General features: G+C 37.7%; 1 protein-coding gene across 3 annotated transcripts; it reads left to right on the forward strand.

Moving 5' to 3' along the window:
- On the forward strand, positions 1–23,790 carry GINS1 (GINS complex subunit 1; the record flags this gene model as incomplete). Of its 3 annotated transcripts, XM_084246824.1 has the most annotated exons (7): positions 1–75; positions 5,435–5,499; positions 9,039–9,137; positions 10,169–10,259; positions 12,625–12,741; positions 18,533–18,607; positions 23,722–23,790. In XM_084246824.1, 7 exons carry the CDS (start codon positions 1–3, stop codon positions 23,788–23,790), a joined length of 591 nt encoding a protein of 196 aa, XP_084102950.1. The 3 variants fall into 3 exon arrangements, with proteins under 3 accessions (XP_084102950.1, XP_084102951.1, XP_084102952.1); XM_084246825.1 differs by lacking the exon at positions 12,625–12,741; XM_084246826.1 differs by lacking the exons at positions 5,435–5,499; positions 9,039–9,137; positions 10,169–10,259.
- Between the last annotated feature and the right edge of the window lie 537 nt (positions 23,791–24,327).

Below are 24,327 nucleotides of genomic sequence, written 5' to 3' on the forward strand. Positions count from 1 at the left end.
ATGTTCTGCGAAAAGGCCATGGAGCTGATCCGCGAGCTGCACCGCGCGCCCGAAGGGCAGCTGCCCGCCTTTAATGTAAGGGGGCGGGCGCGGCGCGGGCGGGGGAGGCGCCTGGGCGGGTCGTGGGCGCGGTCGAGGGCGCTTGGAGGCGGGGCCTGGCTCGGCCGCCCGCCTGGGGCTCTTCCTCGTGTGTTCGCTGCAGAGTTTGCTTTTCACTTGCTTGGGATACAAAGTTGGGATCCAAAGTTTTGGAGCTGGGCGAGACAAAGTATGGGAAAATAAAAAAAAAGTCATTCATGTTTGTATCTGCCAGTGATTTGGTGCATTCCCTTATCTTTTCCGTGAATTTTTTTCTCATGTACAGCTCTGTTCTTTTGTTCAATCATTTGTTGGTTGCCTGATCGTCTAGCATTTGTTGCACACTCAGGCAGCGAGGGGTGGTGATTCAAAGATAGGCCCATGGAGCCAGACTGGGATTCTGGTCCGTCTTAAATTATAGTTTATTTATATTTTTACTATTTAAGTTTATTCCTGTTGACCCTGATGAGATCATTTACAATGTTATCATTCTGACAGATACTGCAATAATAGTCTAATTAGGTGCTACTGAACCCAAATTGTGTTAGAACACTTCCCTAACTGTTCTTCTCTGCCTTCATAACCTCCACAATCCCTGTGGAATACTTTAAGGGCTACACTACTAGAACACAATGAGCATGAAGTTATTGGCAATAAGATTTAAAATGAATGTACTCATTTATGCATTAATTTATCCTAAGTGATCAAAACAATAACAGCCAGAATCCAGATACATTCTTTGTCTTACCCCATTACTTGTTTTATTGCTTGCTCATGAATAGAATGAATTAACTATTTAAACTAGGTATTTGCAAAACCCTGCATCTTTACATTTTTTTTTACTAGTTCATGTTTCTCTAGTTATGTCCCCATACATAACTTTGTTCAGCTCTTTTTTTTTTTAAAGATTTATTTATTTTATTTATACAAGCACAGGGTACAGTCAGAAGCGAGGGAGGGTGAGAGAATTCACCAGAGCCAGAGCCAGAGCCAGGAGCAGAGAGGCAGAAGGACCAAAGTACACTGCTGAGGGGAGGGAGCAGCGGGCGGCAGGAGAGGTCTGCGCACCGTGTGGGACCCTCCTCCAGTGGCCAGGGAGCAGCCGGGGATCGAACCAGCGCCGCAGAGGCTGCGGGCAGCAACTTTGCAACCCAGAGCTCAACCGCTGCACCAGGGGGGAGGCCCCACCTCTTTTTTTTTAAAATCATGTTTTTTTTTTTTAACCACTATCCCCAACCATTTGACCTGCCCTTCTCCCTCCTTCTTAACCTCAGATGCCATACTTTGTTTATTAATGTCTGCTATTTTTTACAAGTGTTTTGCATTGTTGAGTCATCTACTATGTAGATGCCATTATTTGTGTTTGCCATTCTGACTTGCTTTATTATACATAATTCCCTTGAACTTCCATTTTATGGTAAATGGGCAACATTTCATCTTTTCTTATGACTAATATTCTGTTGTATAGACATTCCACATCTTCATCCAGTTGTTCATCTGTGAGCACTTAATGTTTCTATGCTTTAGCTTTTATGTAGAATGCTGCAATAAACGTTGTACAGCATATAATTTTCAGTTGATAGTTTCATGTTCTTCTGATAGATCACTAAGAGAAGGATTGTTGGTTTACAGTATTTCCATTTTTTGTTTTTTTAAGTTAAATGCAGATTGCTTTTCAAAATGGCTACACCAGGTTATATTAGCATCAAGGGTATAATAGGGCTCTTCTTTCTCTGCATCCTCTCCAACAGTTTTTGCTAGGGATTTTTTTTAACATGTATTATTCTCATAAGTATGAGATGATATCTCATTGTGGTTTTGACCTGCATCTCTCCTACTAAAACAATGATGAAAATTGCCATGTCTGTTGACCTTGAAAAAATTTTGGCTTATCTTGGATATTAACCCCTTTTAAATCTACTTATATTTTGCTGTGTAAATGCTTTCTGATTTGAGGTAATCAAAATTGTTTAATTTTGCTTTTATTTCCTTTGCTTAGGGCTTAAGTCTTCAAAAACATCTTTATCATTGATGTCATGAAACTTATTGCCAATGTTTTCTACTAGATATTTTGTTTTTTCATATCTAAGTATTTAATCCATTTTGAATTTATTTTTATGCATGGAATAAGAGAGCAATGCAACTTCATTCTTTTACATATGGCTGTTCAGTTTTCCCAGGACCATTTGTTATGGAGAATCCTTTCCTCATCTGATTGTGGCTCCTTTATGACTTAAGCAATGATATATGCTTGTGGATTTATTTCAGGACTATTGATTCAGTTCCATTGATCCATGTGTCTATTTTAATATTACATTGTTTTAAATACTGTTGCTATTTAGAATAGTTTGAAGTCAGGTGATGTGATCCTTTTTCTCAGCATTGCTTTAGATATTTGAAACCTATTATGATTCCATATAAACTTTACTATTTTTTGTTCAGTTTTTTAAAAGAATATTGTTGATATTTTAATGGAGATTTCTTTTTTTTTTTTAAAGATTTTACTGACTTATTTTTGCATAGAAGAACTGGGGTGTTGGCCAGAGGTACGGTGTGGGGGATGGTGAGAGGATTCACCAGAGACAGACTGGGGAACAGAGCAGGCGAATTGACTGGAATACACTGCTGAGGGGAGCAGTGGGCAAGTCAGGAGAGGTCTGTTGCACCATGTGGGTCACCTCCCTGACAGGGGATTGAACTTGGTGGTGCAGTGGCAGCAGATAGCTTTATGGTGCTGCATCTTAACTCCTTGCACCACCCGGGAGCCCCCTTTTTTACATTTTATTTATTTAATTAATTTATTTATTTTAAAGATTCATTTATTTTTATACAAGAACCAGGGTACAGGCCAGATGTGCGGGAGGGTGAGAGGTTTCACCAGAGACAGAGTGGGGGAACAGAACAGGCAGACTGACGAAATACACTGCTGAGGGGAGCAGCGGGCGAGACAGGAGAGGTCTACTTTGCCATGTGGGATTCTAGCTGACCAGCCAGGATTGAATCTGTGCTGCAGAGGCTGCGGACAGTTTCACAGTGCAGCACCCAACTGCCTGCGCCACCAGGGAGGCCCCTTTTTTACATTTTAAAGGGACAGATTTTTTATTAGGAAAAGGAGAAAGACAGAGAGGCACCTGCATAGTCACAGGTGGGCAGTGTTGGGAAGAGAGCTGCTCTTTTACATTTTTTCCAGCTATATGTGCGGGAACTTGGGGGAGATTAATTATCTTGCCCATGGTAAAGCTATGATTTAAACCCTAATGGTGTGACTCCAGACCTGCTCTCTAAATTCTATACTTGACTACTTCCCCAATAGTAGGGCAACTACTGTGTAGATACCAGGGAACATTCTACTGGGAGAGGAAAAGGAAAACAGGTAATAGGTTGCAACAAACTGATACCATACTTTTCTTTTGTGTGCTTACAGATCTAATCATTGTATAAGAGTTTTAGCTACTCCATAAAATAATACTAGCTGATAAAAGAAATATTTAACTGAATTCTAATAAATCAGATTTTCCCATGATCTCTTTTTTACCAGCTGATGAAAGGGAAGAAAGAAGTCATACTACATTTTTCATCAGGAATTGTATCTTTTCTTATATTTGAGCAGGCTTATTTTGTAATTATGCCAGTAGTGCCAAAGCATTTTTGCTGATGTGTATTTTTGGTCCTAAAAATAGAATTGAAAAATATATGGATCAATTATCTTTTGTTTGTTGACAGTCCTATTGTAAAACACTTAGGAATTTCAGAACTTTTAATGCTTTTATCCTTACAAAGGAAAACTTAAAAATTTATTCCAAAGTAGACAGTTGAAAAACTCCTTGACCTTTCTATTGTTATAGAACAAGCCAAAACATTGTTCTTTTTTTTTTTTGTAGTAACATTTAAGAACCATTTTTAGCAAATTATTTACATACTTTGGTCATGCCTTATTGTTTTTGTGGGGCTATTGATTTTTTTATCATTAATTTATTGAGGTATAATTTATATAGAATGAAATACACGTTTTTGAGTATTGGCAATTACATACATCCTTTTAACCAGAACCCTCATCAAGATTTCTGTCATTCCGAAAGGCTCCCTTTTCCCCTTTGTAGTTACCTTCAGCCTTAAGTAATTATGGTTTTACTTTTGGTGACTTCTGATTGTATTTGTTTTTTTTTTTAAAGATTTATTTTATTTATTCGTGCATACAAAAGCTGGGGTGTAGACCAGAGGTGCGGGGGTGTGAGAGTATTCACTGGAGACTGAGTGGGGAGCAGAACAAGCGGATTGACTGAAATACACTGCTGAGGGGAGACAGGAGAGGTCTGCTGCGCCATGTTGGTAGCTCCCTGCCCGGGGATTGAATTCGTGCTGCAGTGGCTGCCAATAGCTTCTTAGTGCACGACTTAACCCCTTGAGTCACCAGGGAGGCCCTATATTTGTCTTTTTTACATATTTCTGGCTTCAGAGTGCCAGGAGTTGCAAACGTTTCTGTGAAGGATCAGTTGATATCATAGAGCAGGCACTTGTTGATCTCGACCTCTTTGGAGATGATCCTTCCATCACTCTGCTGATTGTTTACATTGTCAGTATGCATTCCTTTTTTTTTTTTGTGGTAAAATGCAGCACAATTTGTCCACATCATATTCACATTGTTATGCAGCCATCATCCCATTTCCCAACTTTTTCATCACTCCAGACAGAAGCTCTGTAACCACTCACCAGTAACTCCCCACTCCTCTTTGATCTTAATAACTGCCATCTGTTTTCTCTATGAATTTGCCTATTCTAAATATTTAAGATAAGTAGATAAGTGGAATCATACTGTATTTTTCCTTTTGTGCCTGACTTCATTCATTTAGCATGTTTTCAGGGTTCATCTACATTGTATCATGTATCCATACTGATTTCTTTTTTATGGCCAATAATATCTACGTTGAGTTGATAGACCATTTTGGTTTATCCACTCCTTAGTTGATGGACATTTGGGTTGTTTCAAGTTTTTCGCCATTATGAGTAATGCTACTGTGAACATTTGTATACAAGTTTCTGTATGAACATACAGTTTCAGTTTCTCTTGGGTATATACCTAGAGTGGAATTGCTGGGTAATACAGTAATTCTATGTTTAATCTTTTAAAGAACCATCAGACTGTATTCCACAGGGCTGTACCTCTTTACATCCCTATCTGCAATAGATGCGGGTTCCAATTTCTCCCCATCCTTGCCAACACTTATTACAATCATCCTAGTAGGTCTAAAAACACTTGACTTTGGTAAATAGATAAATGTAAGATAAACGTAACAAATAGAATATTGCTACAGACTTGTTGGGAAATTAATAAATGTATTAATATCATATGTTCTAGGAGGATGGGCTCAGGCAAGTTCTGGAGGAGATGAAAGCTTTATATGAACAAAACCAGTCTGATGTGTAAGTTTGATGAGATTGATATTTTAAAACAATTTTATAAGTAAGATATCAAAATCAGATACTTTTTATCAGTTTTTAAATGTGTGTTGTGTTTTATGTTTTTTTTTTTAAGATTTATTTTATTTTATGCATACAAGAGCCAGGGCACAGGCCAGAGGTGTGGAGGTGAGAGGACTCACCAGAGACAGAGCGGGGAACAGAACAGGCAGATTGACCGAAGTACACTGCTGAGAGGAGCAGTGGGTGAGTCAGGAGGGGTCTGCTGCGCCCTGTGGGTTGCTCCTGGCTGGCTGGGGGATCGAACTCATGCTGCAAAGGCTGCGGATAGCTCATAGGTTGTGTCTTAACCCCTTGTGCCACCAGGAAGGCCCTGTGTTGTTTTAAATTCCCAGCCTGATCATACTCTAATTATACAAATGATAACAGAACTGGTGAAATGTGTGTTGATAATTGCATAAGGGATTCAAATAGCGCCTGGCACAAGCTAAATACTCAGTAAATGTATGTTGCTTGACTATAAGGCCTTAAAAGGAGTTAGGGTAGACTTAAAAGAGACGAGTCATGAGCAAATAAAAGCCTTAAGTGAAAAGCCATTTCATTAGTGGATGCCTTTGCCCTGAAGAAGAATGGGAAGTTTGTATACTTTTCAGAAGGGACATGATTCACCATAGCTTGGAGTTTACTGAAAACTAGTGCTACCAAAGGATACAGCTTGGTAAGTAAGAGGACTCTAGCTTTGTAGAATATTTAGACCTGAGCATGGTAGTTGGCACAATGCAAATTTGGGTTGTATGGCAAGCTTCATCATTCCTATGATGTGGTGAAGAGTAAGACACAAAAGAATACCAACTACTAGATCAAAGGTGAGGTGTTTAGATTTGCAACATGAGGAATGACCTTGTTAGATAGAATGTTTCGGTCAGTTACTTGACTGTAGAAGTCAGTAGCATGCTGATAAGATTTGTCGAGCACAGAAAACAATAGGAGCATTTTGCCAAATGTTTAAGGATAGATACAGAAAAATCTTTACGCATGAAATTAGGACTGAACCACAACAGGTTTGCTGTAATGTAAGGCAAATAAATGTAAAGTTCTGAACTCAATTTCCCAAGCCATTTATTCATTCATTCATTTAAGAAATGTGTACTAAACATTTGCCTGTAAGTGGCTCTAGTAAAGAACATAGTCAAGACTTCTGCCCCTATTGGCCTTCAGTCTCATGTGAAAGACAGATAACTAAATACCATTACACCAAATTGGGATACTTGCTATGAAGGGAAGCAGCAGAGTGCTAGGAGAGAGAATGGGAGACTAGTGGATTTATGATATAATTAGACTGAGGAATTAGGAAGAGTCCTTGCAGTTGAGTCTGAAGAAAAAACAGATTTTAGCCAGAGAGTAAGTATGGGCAGAGCATTCTTGTGGGAGGGAGCATCATGGGCATAGGAGGGTGAGGTGCTGAGGAAACTGACACTGACAAAACTGGTGTGGCTGAAATTCAGTGACCTGGAAGGATGGCCCAGATGGTAGCACATTTGTGTTTAAAAGAGCACCCTGGCTGCTGCATGGATAGTGGACAGGGGCTGAGAGAAGAGGGAGACGTACTGGTCATTCAGGTGACTGGAGAGTTGACCAGAACTTGGTAAAAAGTGAACAGGTTGAACACCCATTTTGGAGGTGGCCCAATAGGACTTGATCCAGTAAGGCCTATTGGTGTCTGGATTTTACCATTTGCACATTCATGATCCCAAATTCTGTGCCTCATCCTCCCAATTTCTTTTTGGGGCGACAGTAACTACTACCAGTTTCTAGTTATAAATTATTTTTCAAAATAATTGTTTATTAAAATCACTTGTGTAATTGTTTAAGAGTGTAAATGTGTGTCCTTTTAAGGATATCCTTATGTACTTATTAAGTACTCTGATGTTAGGTTGTGTGTATTTTATTTGTAGTATTATTTTTAGTCCAAGCACATTATAAACAATGGGGAGAATAAATCTGACTTAATAGAATCTCAGGAATGCATAAAATAAGATTTAGAAGACACAATAGAAGGAGAAATATATTTTGCCTCTTTTTTCATTGTCTGGTATTGAGTCAAGGAACTTTATGTATTCACCTGGTTCCTTTTAAAACTATAAAGTAGGGCCCACCCTGGTGGTGCAAGAGGTTAAGCATTGCACTGAGGCAATCTGTAGACTCTGCAGCATGAGTTCGATCCCCAGCCTGCCAGGGAGCAACCCACATGGCACAGCAGACCTCTCCTGTCTCACCCGCTGCTCCCCTCAGCAGTGAATTTCAGTCAGTCTGCCTGTTCTGTTCCCCACTCTGTCTCTGATGAGTCCTCTCACCCGCCCAACCCCATCTCTGGCCTATACCCCAGCTCTTGTATGCATAAATAAATAAATCTTAAAAAAAAATAAAACTACAAAGTGGATTCTTACTCATTTCATATATCTTATTTTGTTTTGTTTTTCCATTTTTTTTATTGTGAAATTCACGTAACTTAAAATTCTGCCATCTTAACCATTCTTAAGTGCAGTTGAATATTATTGAACACATTCATAATAGTGTTCGGCTGTCACCACCTTCCGTCTTCATAATTTTCCACTTGTAATACTGAAACAGTATGCATTCTAGTTTTAAAACATACTTGTCTAATACCTAATATATTTCATAGGGAAAACCAAAAATTTTTCCTGTCAGTGTGAAGAACACTGAAGTAGAATGTATACGCATAAACGATGATCAAAAAATATTTGTTAGGGGCCTCCCAGGTGGCGCGGCGGTTGAGCGCTGGGTTGCGAAGCTGCCCGCGGCCTCCGTGGCGCCGGTTCGATCCCCGGCTGCTTCCCGGCCACAGGAGGAGGGTCCCACATGGCGCGCGGACCTCTCCTGCCGCCCGCTGCTCCCCTCAGCAGTGTACTTCGGTCCTTCTGCCTGCTCTGCTCCCCACTCTGGCTCTGGTGAATTCTCTCACCCTCCCGCACTTCTGACTGTACCCAGTGCATGTATAAACAAAAAAACAAACAAACAAACAAAAATAAATAAATAAAAACATGCCTCTATAAAAAAAAAAAAAACTTATTAAAAAAAAAAAAAAAAAATATTTGTTGGATGAGTGAAGGACCATTTTGACCACATTTTAATTCTTACAATGATGGTTTGGAAGTTCTATGAGAGGAGTGTATATAGACGGGTTTGTCTTTTATCCCACTATGATAAAGGAATTCCTAAAGGTGATTGAACACAATCTTTGTCTTTTGGAAATAGGAAAATTAATCTATATGCAAAAATGCAAAATACCATGTGGTTAAATGAAAACCTGAGAATATTATCTTAAGCATGCTACTCAGTTTTGGCTTTTGACTCTCATATCTTAGAATATTTAATAAAAGCCTTATGTAGAGGTAGGTACTATTTGCCTAGGTTCATTATCAGTCATAAATGGTAAAAACAAACATGTCAGTTGACTTTGAAAACTTTGCTTGTACTGAATATACAAATTTGTTGTTTTCTTCTCTAAATGTTCTTAATAGGAATGAGGCGAAGTCAGGTGGACGAAGTGATTTGATACCAACTATCAAATTTCGACATTGTTCATTGTTAAGAAATCGACGTTGCGCTGTAGCATACCTGTAAGCTTCTCCATTTTCTCAGTTGGGTGGCAGGGAAGGTTTTCCTAATTAACCATTTCGGATGGATAAGAAATGCTTAGATTTGTTTTTCTTTGTAAGCATTCTAAATTCATCTCTTTTTCAAATTAAAAATTCTAAAATTATGAAATTATAGTAACCATATAGCTAGGAAAAATAACATTACTAATTCCCATAGAGTCATCACATAGTCATCACAAACATTTTTATGTTTGTGTCATCTTGCTTTGTCAATGCTACACTGTTGTAGCACATTATAACATTTACTGCTGAATACTTTCATGTACACACCTCTAAGAATTAAGGACCTTTTTACGTATTTTCTCATATGACCACTGTACCATTGTCCTACCAAGAGAAGTGAACTAGACTTCGTGGTATCCATCCCAGTCCATATTCATGTTTTCCCCACTGTCCCAAAGATGTGTTGTTTTTTTAAATTAATTTATTTATTTTCACATCATTGTTAATTTTTGTACAATATTTGATTTTGTACAATATTTGATTTGATTTGTAATCCCCATAAAACTCCCACCACTACATCCCCCGTGAGCCAGCATCCTTGTGCTCTTCCCTCCTGTTTTGATCCCTCTCCCTTCTGCTCCCCTGCTGTACGTCTTGGATTTATAATTTGCCTTCTAGTTTTATCTTTTTTCCCTCTGATCCCTTGTTCAGTTTCCCTATATTTCTCCTATAAGTGAAATCATCCAATATTTTTCTTTCTCCTTCTGACTTATTTCACTGAGCATAATCCCTTCCAGCTCCATCCATGTTGCTGCTAATGGCATAAGTTCATCTTTTTTGATTGCTGAATAGCATCCTATTGTGTGTGTGTATGTGTATATATATACCACATCCCAAAGATATATTTTTACAGTTGCTTTTGTTTTTTGCCTCAGGAACCTAATAATCGACATTTTACATTTGGATTACCGAGCCTTGAGTCTCTTCTGATCAAGGCAACTTCTAATATCCCTTTTATTATACTGTCTAATACCTTCTTAATGTCCTAGGTATGACCGATTGCTTCGGATTAGAGCACTCAGATGGGAATATGGCAGCGTTTTACCAAATGCTTTACGATTTCACATGTCTGCTGAAGAAGTAAGTTAGTATTGTTCTTCAGGTTCATTTGAATTTGAAAAGTGCTGAGGTTCTGGCATTATTCTATAATAGTATTTACTGATATTTCTCTGTTTTTAAACATGTTTTTCAGAAAATTTTCTCCTGTATTAATCTAGTATACACTATGGTGAGAGTGGTAGGAGTAATTCTAAATGCTGTATGGAAAACTATTATTACTTAACAAAATAGAGTCCCACAATGTTACTTACTAGTGATTCATTATTAGGATTAAAAAACTAGAATTAATATTTCAATTAAATATTTATGCACAATGAGAATATTTGTAAGAAAATTCTTGATTTGTGCAATCATTGAGGCATAGAGCTAGCCTAATGTTTAAGGACATAGGATTTAGAATCAAGCTAACGTGGGTACAGAACTTGCCTCTGTCACCATCTAATCTTGGAAAGTAACTTCTTTATGCCTAAATTCTCTCATTTACAAAGTAAGTATTGTAGTACTTACATATACAGTGTAGCAGTGACTCTTACCTTGTGTTAGATTAAACTTAACAGGTTACGACTGAGACTGCCACGTCAGACACCCACCACAAGTTCAGGAATTTTCAGGAACTCCTGCTCTGATCAGCTGACTACAAATTAGACAGTTTCCAAACTTTGAGGTTTGATTCACTTGTTATTAGTCTCATACAGAGAGGAGAGGGGAACTAGAGGGAGCTCATCTCATGGCCTGTGAGTCAATCAGGCATTCCTGTGTAAGAATCTCAGTAAATATCCTGAACACAAACACAGTGGTTTGTGTACACTGTTACATAGCTGGGTACCTGGATGGTCCTGATCCCACAGGGGGAGGACACCAGAAGCTTTATGTGTAGGACCCTCCCAGACCTCATCCTATGTGTCTCTTCCTTTGGTTTGTTCTTACTTGTATCCTTTTCACTATAGTAAAGCTATCATTGTCAGTAAAGTGCTTCCCTGAGTACTGTGAGTCATTTTTGAGAACTATTGAATCTGGGGCACTCTTTGTGTATGTTTCAATGTAGTCTTTTAGGAATTATATTGCTTTATCTTTCCCACAGAGATCTATAGTACTGGATTGATTTTTTGTATATAATATAGAAATCAAGTTGCATTTCAAATATGGATTTTGAGATGACCCAGCATCATTTGTTGAAAGGATCTTCCTTTCCCCACTGCTCCGTGTGGTACCACTTTTGTCATAAATTGATTGTCAGTGTATCTGGATTCTTAATGGGCAACTTTTTCTTTTGTTTCTCTTCTTATCTATGCTTGTCAGTCCCATACTGTTTTAAATTATTATATATTATTGTATATTTAAAATATTGTATATTATAATAAGTCTTGAGCATGTATTCTCATCTTACTCTTTATTAAGAGTATCTCAACTACTTTTGGCCCTTTGCATTTCCATGTAAATTTTATACTCTATTTGTCAAATTTCATCTAAAAAAAATTAAGATTTTGATTGAGGTTTAATTGAATCTGCAAATTACTTTACAGTATTATAATACTGAACCATCCAATTCATTACTGTGGCATAGCCTTCCATGTATTTAGATCTTTTATTTTCCTCAACAATTTTAAAACAACAGATTTGCTGAGATACAATCCACATAGCATAATTACTCCTTTAAAGGTACACAATTTAGTGTTTTTTAGTATAGAGTTCTAGCATCATTTTTAGTGTAAGAGTTCAGAGTTGCACATTTTATTCTAGAACAGTCTCATTACCCATAAAAGAAACCCTGTAATCTTCAGTTGCTCCATATTCTCTCTCCTCTTCCCAATCCTTGAAAGTTACATTTCCTGCCCTTATATTTTCCTATTATGGATTTTTCATGTAAATAGATCATGCAATGTATGGCCTGTTGTGTCTTTCATTTAGCACATTTTCGGGCTTCATTCATATGTAACATGTAGCAAAACTTCATTCCAATTTATGGCTGAATAATATTCCATTGTATGGACAAACATTCATTCATTTGGTGAATATTTGGGTATTATTCTCAATCATGTTTTATAATTGGAGGAGATCATAATTTTAAAATTTGAGGAGATCATAATTCTAAAATGGTGTCTCTTTCCTGGTTTTGTTTCTGTTGGCCTGTTTCTTACATCTGTGACTAAGCATAGTAGGATATTAAGAACAGAGATTATGTTCGCTTTGTTGAATGATCCATCTTAAATCCCAGACCAGTGCCTAGTTCATAGCAGGCAGTCAATAATACTGGTAGTTTAAATGAATGAATGGTCATATTAATGATCCATGTGGTGATGTGTGCTAATTTTGAAAGTATGTATATATAATTTCTGCAAGTTTGTATTCTTACAACTTCTTCCAATGACCATTTTTATATTTGCAGATGGAGTGGTTCAATCATTACAAAAAGTCTCTTGCTACATATATGAGGTCATTGGGAGGATGTGAAGGTTTAGATATTACACAGGATATGAAACCTCCAAAAAGCCTATATATTGAAGTAAGTGTAAATGAACTTTTTTAAATGAGCTTTTCTTTAATGTGTAGATTGTACTGCCTTTGTTTAAGAAGGCATTATATTAATAAATATTAGCTCATATCAAAAATCAGAGGAATTTAAACCAAAATCAAAAATGTTCTCTATAGGGGGAAAATGGGAATGTGGTAGAAGAACTAACATTTTCTGAATGGACCCATTTTAATAGTTTTGACTTTAGAACCATGTAAGTTGTTTTACATATTATTAAAATTAAATCTTAATAGAAAGCCAACTCTCAAATTTTGAAACAAAATGAAGCAAATGAATCTTTTTCAAGTTGGTGGATTAGTCCAAAAGGAATCATAATAAACACATAAATTTATTATTATATTCCTGGGGGCATATTCTAAGGATGACAAGACTTACAAAGAAATCTTCACTTGTATTTGGTAATCATAGTTTTGGTAATAGTGTTATTACTGTTGTTTCAAAATATATATTGAAGAACAGAACAAAAGAAAAATGGAGTAGGATTTTTGCCATTTTCAAGATTCTCAAAAAGGAGAAAAGAGATTAAAAAATTAAAATGAAAAAGGTAAGTGAAAATCCTATATTCCCAAATGAAATGTCAGTGTGGACTCGCTGAATCATCTTTTTTAAAAAAATTTTTTCTTAGCACTTTTCTACTGAAAAGGTCTAGAAACAATGACTAACCAGTAGCCATGAGCATCTAAACTCTGAAGTCTACATGCTTATTTTCCACTAAGGAAAACTCTGTCTTCCTGATTTGAATCCTCACTGGCCAAACAAGGGACAATTTGAGCATGAAAATAAATAACTGTAGTGAATTGAATGACATCACCTAATTAGATGTATGAATGCATAACAATACCAAACAACAGCAATAACAGTTTACAAAATAAAGCCTCATTGGCTGCCTTTGAAGAGTATGAGAGATGCAGCTCACTTTTACAACTGGTAAATACAAGAATGGAATCAAGCACCTTTCTGCCTGTATTGTATAGACTTTGTCTAAGGATGCCAAAATGTTTACAATGGAAATTTCCATGTTGTTTTTTTCTCAAAGATTTAGTTATTTATGCATGCAAGAACTGGGGTACAGGCCAGAGCTGCTGGGGGTGAGAGGATTCACCAGAGACAGAGTGGGGAACAGAATAGACAGTCTGACTGAAATATACTGCTGAGGGGAACAGCAGGCAAGACAGGAGAGATCTGCTGCGCCATGTGGGTCAGCTCTCTGGCCGGGATTGAACTCGTGCTGCAGTGGCTGTGGGTAGCTTTATAGTGCTGAAACTTAACCCCTTGTGCCACCAGGGAGGCCTGGAAATTTCTGTTTTTGTAGAAGAATTCCAGCTATAAACGCAGCAGGGATAAAAGTACTACTTTAATGCCATTTTGTAATTCTCATATATTGAGATAAAGAGTTAACGGATGTTTGTTTTTTTTTTAAAGATTACTTATACTTTACTGAACTGGGTTACAGGCCAGATGTGTGGGAGGGTGAGAGGATTCACCAGAGACTGAGCGGGGAACAGAACAGGCAGAATGACGAAATACACTGCTGAGGGTAGCAGTGGGTGAGACAGGAGAGGTCTGCTCGCCATGTGGATTGCTCCAAGGCTGATGGGGTTCGAACTGGCACTGCAGAGGCTGCGGACAGCTTCATGGTGCGGTGCTCAACCGCCTGCGCCACCAGGGAGGTCCAACAGAGATGTTAATAAGGATATGGATTGGTCTAGACGACAGCCAGACCCCGTGATCAATCTTAACATCCAAACAGGGACAGCCAGACATTTTGTCTCTGTAAGATCTTGCAATAGGAAGTACATAATATAAACTAATCTGATCCAACTCCTAGACCTAACTTACAGTTTAACAGAAAATTTAGAAACAGGGGAACATGTTAAATGGCTCCAGGAGAATCCATAACAAAATATAGTTTATGGGAAACTACCAAACACAAATTACCCAATTTCTTTAACAAATAAATTACAAAGGGGAAGAGAGGTGAAAAGGGAAGAGACCTTATAGATTTAAAGAGACTTAGACACATATCCGAAACATATAATGTGTAGCTCTTTTTGGATTCTGATTTGAACATAGTGACTTAAAAAAAAATTATGAGCACATATACTAAAATTGGAATAATGCACAGAAGATTAGCATCACCCCTGTGCGTGGATGACATGGAAATTTGTGATGCATTCCAAATTTTTATTAGTGATTATCAGAAGAGAATGGGGAAGTGGGAGAGTAAATCAGATAAAGGGTCTGCTGTGTGATGAAGGATGGAATTGGACTTTTTAGTGGTGAACTGAATATAGTATATATAGAGATGCTGATTTGTAATGATATATCCAATGTTACTTCAATTAAAAACATAAATAAGGGCCTCCCTGGTGCGCAGGCGGTTTAGCGCCCCACTGTGAAGCTGTCCGCAGCCTCTGCAGCGCAGGTTCGATCCCAGCCAGCCAGGGAGAAACCCACATGGCGCAGCAGACCTCTCCTGTCTCGCCCACTGTTCCCCTCAGCAGTGTATTTTGTCATTCTGCCTGTTCTGTTCCCCGCTCTGTCTCTGGTGAATCCTCTCACCCTCCCACACACCTGGCCTGTACCCAGTTCTTATATAAATAAATAATTTTTTTAAAATAAATAAATAAAATTATTTAAGTGATAAAATAAGTAAAAACACACAAGAGAAATGGGGAAATATGTATGCCAACTCGATATTTCCTGATAAAAATTATTAAGATGTGATAATAGTATTGAGATTTTTTTTAAGAAGAATTTTATTTTGTAGAAATGGATACTAAAATATAGATGAAATGATTTCTAGCATTTGCTACAAAATCCAGAAGTGGGTGAGGAAACAAGATAGGTCACGTGTTGATAATTGTTGCATGGAGTTTCATTATATTAATACTCTTACTTTTGAATATGCTTAAGATTTTCTATAGTAAAAATCTATTTAAAGTAAAATGATGGTAGGGATTTTTCTAAAATAGTATTTGTCAAAGTAGATTCTGGATGAAATTATCTAGGAAAAGTGGAGGATTGAAATTTGGTGCTGGAGTTGCCTAATACCAACTCTAGTACTCAGAAGAAACTAGTTTGAATTGTCATAAAGGTGGGAAATGACTTCCTGGTTTCCTGTGGCAGCACTTGGAGCTGTAGCCAGGTCTGTAACCTTTTCTCTAGGGACATTTTAGAATTATCCCTCTTTGTAGTTTTCACAAGAGGTTATAGACTAAGAACTGTCCTGACTCTAGGGACATTTTAGAATTATCCCTCTTTGTAGTTTTCAGACGAGGTTATAGACTAAAAACTGTCCTGACTCTTATAACATGAATCTGTGTTTGCTCTTTTGTGGTTTATTTCTCGGTATTCCTGGGAAAATATCTGCGTATCGGAGGTAGTTAGAAGAAACACTTTATTTTTTTTTTTTTTAATAAATTTTATTGTTATATTCCCCATACAATTGCAGCCCCCCATTCTGACCCCAATCCCTCCCCTCCCGCCCCCGCCCCCCTAAAAGTGTCTCTGGTTCATAGTTTTTTGTTGATTTTGATTTTCACTTTCTTATAGTTATTCATTTTCCTGGTCCCTTATTTAAGTTTTCTAGATTCCTGCTATGAGTGAGACCATCCGGTATTTTTCTTTTTCTTTTTGGCTTATTTCGCTGAGCATGATCCCTTCCAGCGCCATCCATGTTGCAGCAAATTGCATGTGTTTATCTTTTTTGAATGCTGAGTAATATTCCATGGTATATATGTACCACATCTTCTTGATCCAGTCATCTATTTTTGGGCATTTGGGTTGTTTCCAAAGCTTAGCTATTGTAAACAGTGCTGCTATAAACATAGGGGTGCAGGTGTTCTTTGGAATTGATGTTTCTGTGTCCTTTGGGTAAATACCTAGGAGTGGAATTGCTGGATCATATGGAAGCTCTATGTTTAGTAGGTCCAGAAATCTCCACACAGCTTTCCACAGTGGTTGGACCAGTTTGCACTCCCACCAACAGTGCAGAAGAGTTCCTTTTTCTCCACACCCTCGCCAACATTTGTTGTTGCTAGTTTTTTTAATATGTGCCATTCTCACTGGTGTAAGATGGTATCTCATGGTAGTTTTGATTTGCATTTCCCTGATGACAAGTGATGTTGAACATTTTTTCATATGCCTGTTGGCCATTTGCATTTCCTCTTCAGAGAAGTTTCTTTTAAGCTCTTCTGCCCATTTTTTGACTGGATTATTTTCTTTGTTGTTGTTGAGTCTCATCAGCTCTTTGCAGATTTTTGTGATCAGTCCTTTATCATTAGTGTTGGGTGCAAAAATGTTCTCCCAGTTGGTGGGGTTTCTCTTTGTTTTTGTTATTGTCTCTTTTGCTGTGCAAAAGCTCTTTAATTTGATATAGTCCCAGCTGTTTATCTTTGCCTTCACTATCACTGCTTTGGGTGATGTGTCTGTAAAGATGTCTTTGATGTGCAAATCACGTAGTGTTTCGCCTATATTTCCTTCTATATATTTTATGGTTTCAGGTCTTATGTCTAGTTCTTTAATCCATTTTGAGTTGATTTTTGTGTATGGTGTGAGGTGGTGGTCAAGCTTCATTCTTTTGCATGTAGCGACCCAGTTTTCCCAGCACCATTTATTGAACAAACTTTCTTTGCTCCAATGCATAGTCTTTGCTCCTTTGTCAAAGATTAGTTGACCATCAATCTGTGGGTTTATTTCTGGATTTTCTATTCGATTCCATTGGTCTGTATGTCTGTTCTTGTTCCAATACCATGCAGTTTTGATGATTATGGCTTTGTAGTATAGTTTGAAGTCTGGGAGTGTGATGCCTCCATTCCCTTCTTTTTTTTTCAGGAGAGCTTTGGCTATTCGGGGTTTTTTTGTGATTCCATATGAATTTCATCAATAATTGTTCTATTTCTTTGAAGAATGACATTGAAATTTTGATTGGAATTGCATTGAATCTGTATATTGCTTTTGGAAGGATGGCCATTTTAATAATGTTTATTCTTCCAATCCATGAGCAGGGGATGTCTCTCCATTTCTTTGTGTCTTCTTCTATTTCTTTTAACAGTGTTTTATAGTTTTCTTTGTATAGGTCCTTTACCTCTTTTGTTACATTTATTCCCAAATATTTGATTTTTTTTGTTTCAATAACAAAAGGGATGGTCTTTTTGATTTCTTCTTCTTCAGATTTATTGTTTGTGTATAGGAAGGCTACTGACTTTTGCGTGTTGATTTTGTATCCTGCCACTTTACTGAACTGATTGATGAGTTGAATTAGCTTTTCTGTGGAGTTTTTGGGGTTCTCTATATATAATATCATATCGTCTGCAAATATAGAAGAAACACTTTAAACCGAAATTTTATAGACTTATCTATGCCGTGTTCTCGGGTATTGATGTTTATGAGAGGGATCTGTGAGCGGCAGGTTAGAATAGATATAAAACATTCACTTTTGTCGATGTATATGTCAACTGCTTCACTTTTCAGTATTTGCAGAGAGAATCCAGTAATGTCTCCCCTGACCAGCTTTTCAGTTTCCCTTGCTGTCAGTGCTAACATGCATGTTTGAAGATTTTGCCATTCCTTTTCCTCCCCATCCAAACAGGACAGTCAGAGCCACCAGACTATCATAGGAAGAGTACTAGCCTAAGTATACAGAGAAATGGAAAACAGGAAAGTGTGTATTTCTACTGTGTGGTATTTAAATAATTCCTGTTCACTTTGTGGTCACTATAGACAAAAAAATAATTTAGAGATCACTTTTTCCTTTCAGGTGCGGTGTCTGAAAGACTATGGAGAATTTGAAGTTGATGATGGTACTTCAGTTCTATTAAAAAAGAATAGCCAGGTATTTCTTGTCTTAAGATACTTTAAATCTTTTAAGAGTACTAAATGATAGAAATGTTGGAATTATTAGCAAAATAAATATCACACCTTATGATGATCATTTGTATTTTAGGCTTCATGTGTTACATATAAGACACCCTGTCTTGTACTTTTGCTAAATATAAAGATGAAGCAAATGTACATAGTAAGACAAGGCTTATTAATTTCTATGGATATTGCTTCTGTTTATCATTGAACATTTTCCAGGAAAATTATCACAATGAACCTTTATTTTAGTTAAAGTGAGCTTATTCTAATTAAAGGGCTGTGAAATTGTTGTATTTAGTGCCTTTCCTTGAATTTTAATTTATTTAAAAGGTACAGAACACTCATTTTCAGCTGTATTCTGTTAGCAGGCAGACTGGGGGGACCCCTAACTTGCATGCTCTAATGGGGTCTGGCCATACATGTTCACAAAAACAAAGCCAACTTAGTGTGAAAAAATTTTAATAGTGACATGGCTTATAAGTCCCCAAATCAGGGTTATTGGTACTTATCACACCAGTCTTACTTTTGTCAATTTAGCTCTCTCTAGCCTCCCATCTTTTAGTACTATTTCTAAATCCTCAAGGTGGGAGGCTCCTTTTTACTTCTGGGACTTCATATATGTTGTTTCCTGTGCATTGAATATTCTCACCAATCCCTCAATTTAAACTCTTGAATTTTGTCTTAAACATTATTTATTAAAAGTCTTTCCTAGTGATTTGAGTCAGGTTGAGTTGCTACTCTTAATAGTTTCCTAATGTTCTATACCTTCATCTGTTGCAGTATCTGTCAGAGCTCATCTATGTTTCCCTTAAACTGTAGGGGTGAGCCATGTCTCTTTTATAGCTCTTTTTCTAGCAACTGAGATTTATTTGTGCTTAATGGAAGTTAACTGAATGAATAAGTAATGTTTGTATGAATAAAAAAAGAATTTAAGTAGTATTAGTGTGCATGGAGAGAGAAGAAAAGATAATAGTTTCCCAATAAAATACTTAAACGGCACTGTCAAGCTATTGCCAGCCACTGCAGCACAAGTTCAGTCCCCTGGCTGGCCGACGAACAACCCATGTGGTGCAGCAGACCTCTTTTGACTCTCCTGCTACTCCCCTCAGCAGGGTATTTCAGTAGATCTGCCTGTTCTGCTCCCCACTCTCTCTGGTGAATCCTCTCACCCCCTGTACCTCTGGCTTACACCACAGTTCTTATATGCATAAACAAATAAATCTTTGGGGAAAAAAAAAAAAGAACACTCAAATTTACCTAACCCGTCATGGGTTAATGCCCAGCCAAACAGGGCTGGACATGAGAAGGACTTCTGACACCCAAAAACCTGCCACAAGTCTAAGGTACCCTCTGTCAGGGAACCATAGAAAAGGGGCCAAAGGGGTCAGGCTAGTTTGGGAGGAAAGGAGCAAAATCAAAGTACAAATCAATATGAAGGCTGCTATTGTCAGCCTCCCCATGTGCATCTCACCCAGCAGTCTTTTCCAAGTGTCTCTACATATCTTTACTCCAAGTGTCTCTCTTCCTGTGTCTCTCCTGGTATCTCTTGTGAACCCACCTGCTTTCCATGTTATGTATCTAACCTGTCTGTTCAGCTCCGTCCCTCGTTAGGTGGGGCAGGGAACATGGTACCTCCCCTTTTTATGGAGATGCCTCTGTTACACTTCACCTTTTAACCTGTATACATAACAATTTAATAGAGAAAGACTGAAATTGTGAAGTTATAACTTCAAACTTTTTCTCACAAAGAATTGCAATATTGGGCCTCTCCGGTGGCGCAGCAGTTGAGCACTGGGCTGCGAAGCTACCCGCAGCCTCTGCAGCGCCAGTTCGATCCCTAGTCGCCGGCGAGGGTCCCACATGGCGCGCAGACCTCTCCTGCCGCCCGCTGCTCCCCTCAGCAGTGTATTTCGTCCATCTGCCTGTTCTGTTCCCTGCTCTGGCTCTGGTGAATTCTCTCACCCTCCTGCGCTTCTGACTATACCCAGCGCTTAAATAAATAAATAAATAAATAAATAAATAAATAAATAAATAAATCTTAAAAAAAGAATTGCAATATTTCTCTAAAGTCTTCAAGTTCTCATTACATAAAGTCATATTGGCTAAATTAATTTTTATCTTATGTCAATTTTCTGTGGCCCCATTAGTGTAAAAGTGACCTAATACAACCACCTCTTTCTTTGCCTCCTCATGTTATCAACCAGTTAGTGCCTAATGACCATAAGTCATCAAGTTGACTTTGTTTATGCCGTGGAGCAAAAGAATGTCTTAGGTCATGTAATTCATGGATTTATTTCACTAAGCTAGGGTGAGTTGATCGCTTATTTTACTTGTACCCTTGGATCTTTAAATTGTTTCCTAAAACAAAAGTTGAATATATTAAAGACAGATTGTCAGGGAACCCTAAAGTCTTTGGTTGTTAAGGCAAGTTTCCCTCCCAAATGCCCTTTCTGAAGTAGGATACCAATAAATAGAAATCAAATGATGAATTAATGCTCTCATAAAAATCTGTGTTTCTGGAAGACCCAGCATGAAGTTGTGGTTCACAAGAACAAAGCTATCCTTCTAAAGCAATATACAAGAAAATGTCACTTCTTCTCAAACATAGACCTGTGGGTGGATTTCTTCCTCAGCCTTCATGGCTGATCTTTCCAGTCATGTACTGAGACACTGATTACTCAGCTGTCATTGCCTGGGGCAGTCAGGAACCCCTGAACCACTCTTCCCTCTGATCCTCTGCTGGATGATTGTTTTCTGTGGACCATACAAAAGTCTTCCTCTTAATGGTATATTTAACTTTGTCTCTCAGATCACCCTGCCATCAATTATAAATGGAAAAGTTTTTTAAAAGACAGTCATCTGCAGACAATCATCTTCATTTTAGAAGTGGTCAGACATTTTAAAGACATGAGTTTTTCTATGCAGTCAACGGAGTAGCTCATCCACATGATGAAGATTAATAGGAAAACATTTTCTTGCTATAAATGACAACATGTTTCTATTTGTCTAGAAATCAGAATAGTCCCTCTTTTTAGTAGACACTGGAATAATTTGTGTTACATGGGCAACTCAGTATGTTAGTGGTGTTTTTTCTTGTTTACATTTTTTTAAAGATTTATTTATTCATGCATATAAGAACCAGGGTACAGGGCAGATGCGCAGGAGGGTGAGAGGATTCACCAGAGACGGAGTGGGGAACAGAACAGGCAGACTGACTGAAATACACTGCTGAGGGGAGCAGCTGGCGAGACAGGAGAGGTCTGCAGCGACATGTGGGATTCTAGCTGGCCAGCCGGGATCGAACCAGTGCTGCAGAGGCTGTGGGCAGCTTCACAGCTCTGCGCTCAATAGCCTGCACCGCCAGGGGAGGCCTTGTTTACATTTTTATTCCTAAACCTTAGAATTTCAGTTAACTTTAAACAATAGCACTTGGTCTGTGTATGTCCATGCCTGGTTTGGAGGACTTTTTTTTTGCTACTGGATTTCTTAAGGCCTTTGAGTTTATGAGGAAGGACCATTATATGCATAGTGCTGCTGAAGTTATCCTTTGCTATTTTGCTCCTACAGTTATTTTCTAAGCTATCTGCTCTGTGTGCTTCTTAATGTACTTTTTTTCTGTTTACCGAAGTGTATCTGTCTTCCTTGAAATTTCTTTTGTCACTTGTGAACCAAAGTCTTTCTGCTTTGCTTCCTGCACCTCCTCATTCCAGAGTTTTGTAACTATTCACTTCTGTGTTAAGCCCTCTCTGTATTTTGAGAGGGATCAGATAAAGTGAACTCTTCATTCTAAAAAGGAGAACTTTGTACACACACAGCCACTGGGTACCAGCAGTTCACATGCTCTGTGAACAGCATGCATGCCTTAGGTTATGAATACTCTTAATTCTTAAAATGTGCAGGAGAAGTGTTGTTGCCATTGTTGTTATTAGAAGAATAAATGTATAGACTCATATCCTAGAAAATGTTTACTAGAGAAGGTGCTCCTTTCTTTAGTTTTCCTCAATAACTGCTGCATTAGTGTCATTTGATACCTCTAAATCACTCACCGGGTTTTCTGTGCATAAATTCAAAAATGGAAACACTGAGTTTAATTTAATTTAAGCAAACTAGAATTTCTTTATAAAAATCAGAATTTAGTACAGCTCCAAGTAGCATCCATTTCAGTTGATTAAAACAGCAAATATACTTAAGTTTAGCTTTTAACTACTTAGCTGTTGAAGTTTAAAAAATATGTAATCAGTTGCTTTGTTTACATGCAAATTTGAGTATTTTATTCACATCACTTATAATATTAAAGTTCATTATATAATAAAACAATTCTATAAGCTAATATATTTTATTGCAATTTCCTGTTGAAGGAATATTCTTTCCTGAATGTTCCCCACAAAATTTTGACACCAATAATAGGTTTCTTGTCAAAACACAACAATTGTTGCACTCTGCCCTTAAGTCAGGAGAAATTCATAAGAAGTTCCAGTCACCCTCCTGTTATTTTCTGCAATTTCCATTCCTCTATTTCTTCTAGTGTGTACTCATCTTGATGTCTTCCATGTGGGTGAGGAAGCTGTTCCATAAATTCTTAAGAATACTTTGTGATTTAACCTCACCTGGGAAAAGATGCAATGGAGGATTTTTGGTAGCATACTATATAAATAGCTAGTTTTACAATTACTGCTGGATTCTGAGTAGCTGTTACTTGTTTAAACCTCCCTGGGTAGCCAGTATGAGAGGAGCAGATTATTTGTTCCCATTTGTTTTTAAAAAATGCAACCTGTCTAGTGTTCATTATGGCAACATGATCCTCACAGTCACTTAGTCAATGTACACAGGTTTATGCAATCCTTGAAGTTTAATTGATGCCATAGCAGCAAACTTGCCAATGGGGGCTGCATTTTCCCTTCTAAGAGATACCAAATTCAAATAAAAATGGCCTATTGCTGGGTTGTTTTAGAAAGCTCAACTTACTTCTCATCTGCAGAATTGCCCTTCTTTTTCCAAGATAATCAGCTGCTTTTAATGATATCGACAGTAATTTTAAAATCTTTTCATCATTTCTCTCTCTTATTTTCCTTACCTCTTGCCCCTCAGCACTTTCTACCTCGATGGAAATGTGAGCAGTTGATTAGACAAGGAGTCCTGGAGCATGTCCTGTCGTGACCTCATACCAGATAGTGCCAGGCTTCACCTGGAGGGCAAGGCTGAACCAGCCACCGAAACTTCTACACTTCTCTCTCCACCCTCTTGTGTCCCATCCCTCATTGGTTGTGAAAGTTACAGACTTCCTTAAGGTAACCAGGAGTACCTGGAAAGGAACATGGTTTGTTTTCTTATTTTACAGGATTCATCCTTTTTTGTAATAAGCTATTCCTGTAATCATAATATTGCTGCATTACTACAACATGAATTTTGTCTAATGAAAATAAACTTTTATTGCATTTAAATCTTTTTTTAAACAATGAAGAAGTTTCATTTGGCTGAAGATAGATTCCATTGCATCTGTAGTGTGCTTTGTGTGAGCCAGGGAACTGAATTTCTGAACACATTTTCAAATGATTTGGGAAGGTGGGAATAATAGGTTCTAAACATTTTTAGTGTGTTTAATGTTTAATGACATACTTTATCTTTTGGCTATTTGGGAAGGAATACAGGAAGGGCACAGTGGATTTTGCCCATTTTTTTTTCTTTTAAGAGTTA

The sequence above is a fragment of the Talpa europaea genome (assembly GCF_964194135.1).
Source record: "Talpa europaea genome assembly, chromosome: 11".
In the NCBI taxonomy this organism is placed as follows: domain Eukaryota; kingdom Metazoa; phylum Chordata; class Mammalia; order Eulipotyphla; family Talpidae; genus Talpa; species Talpa europaea.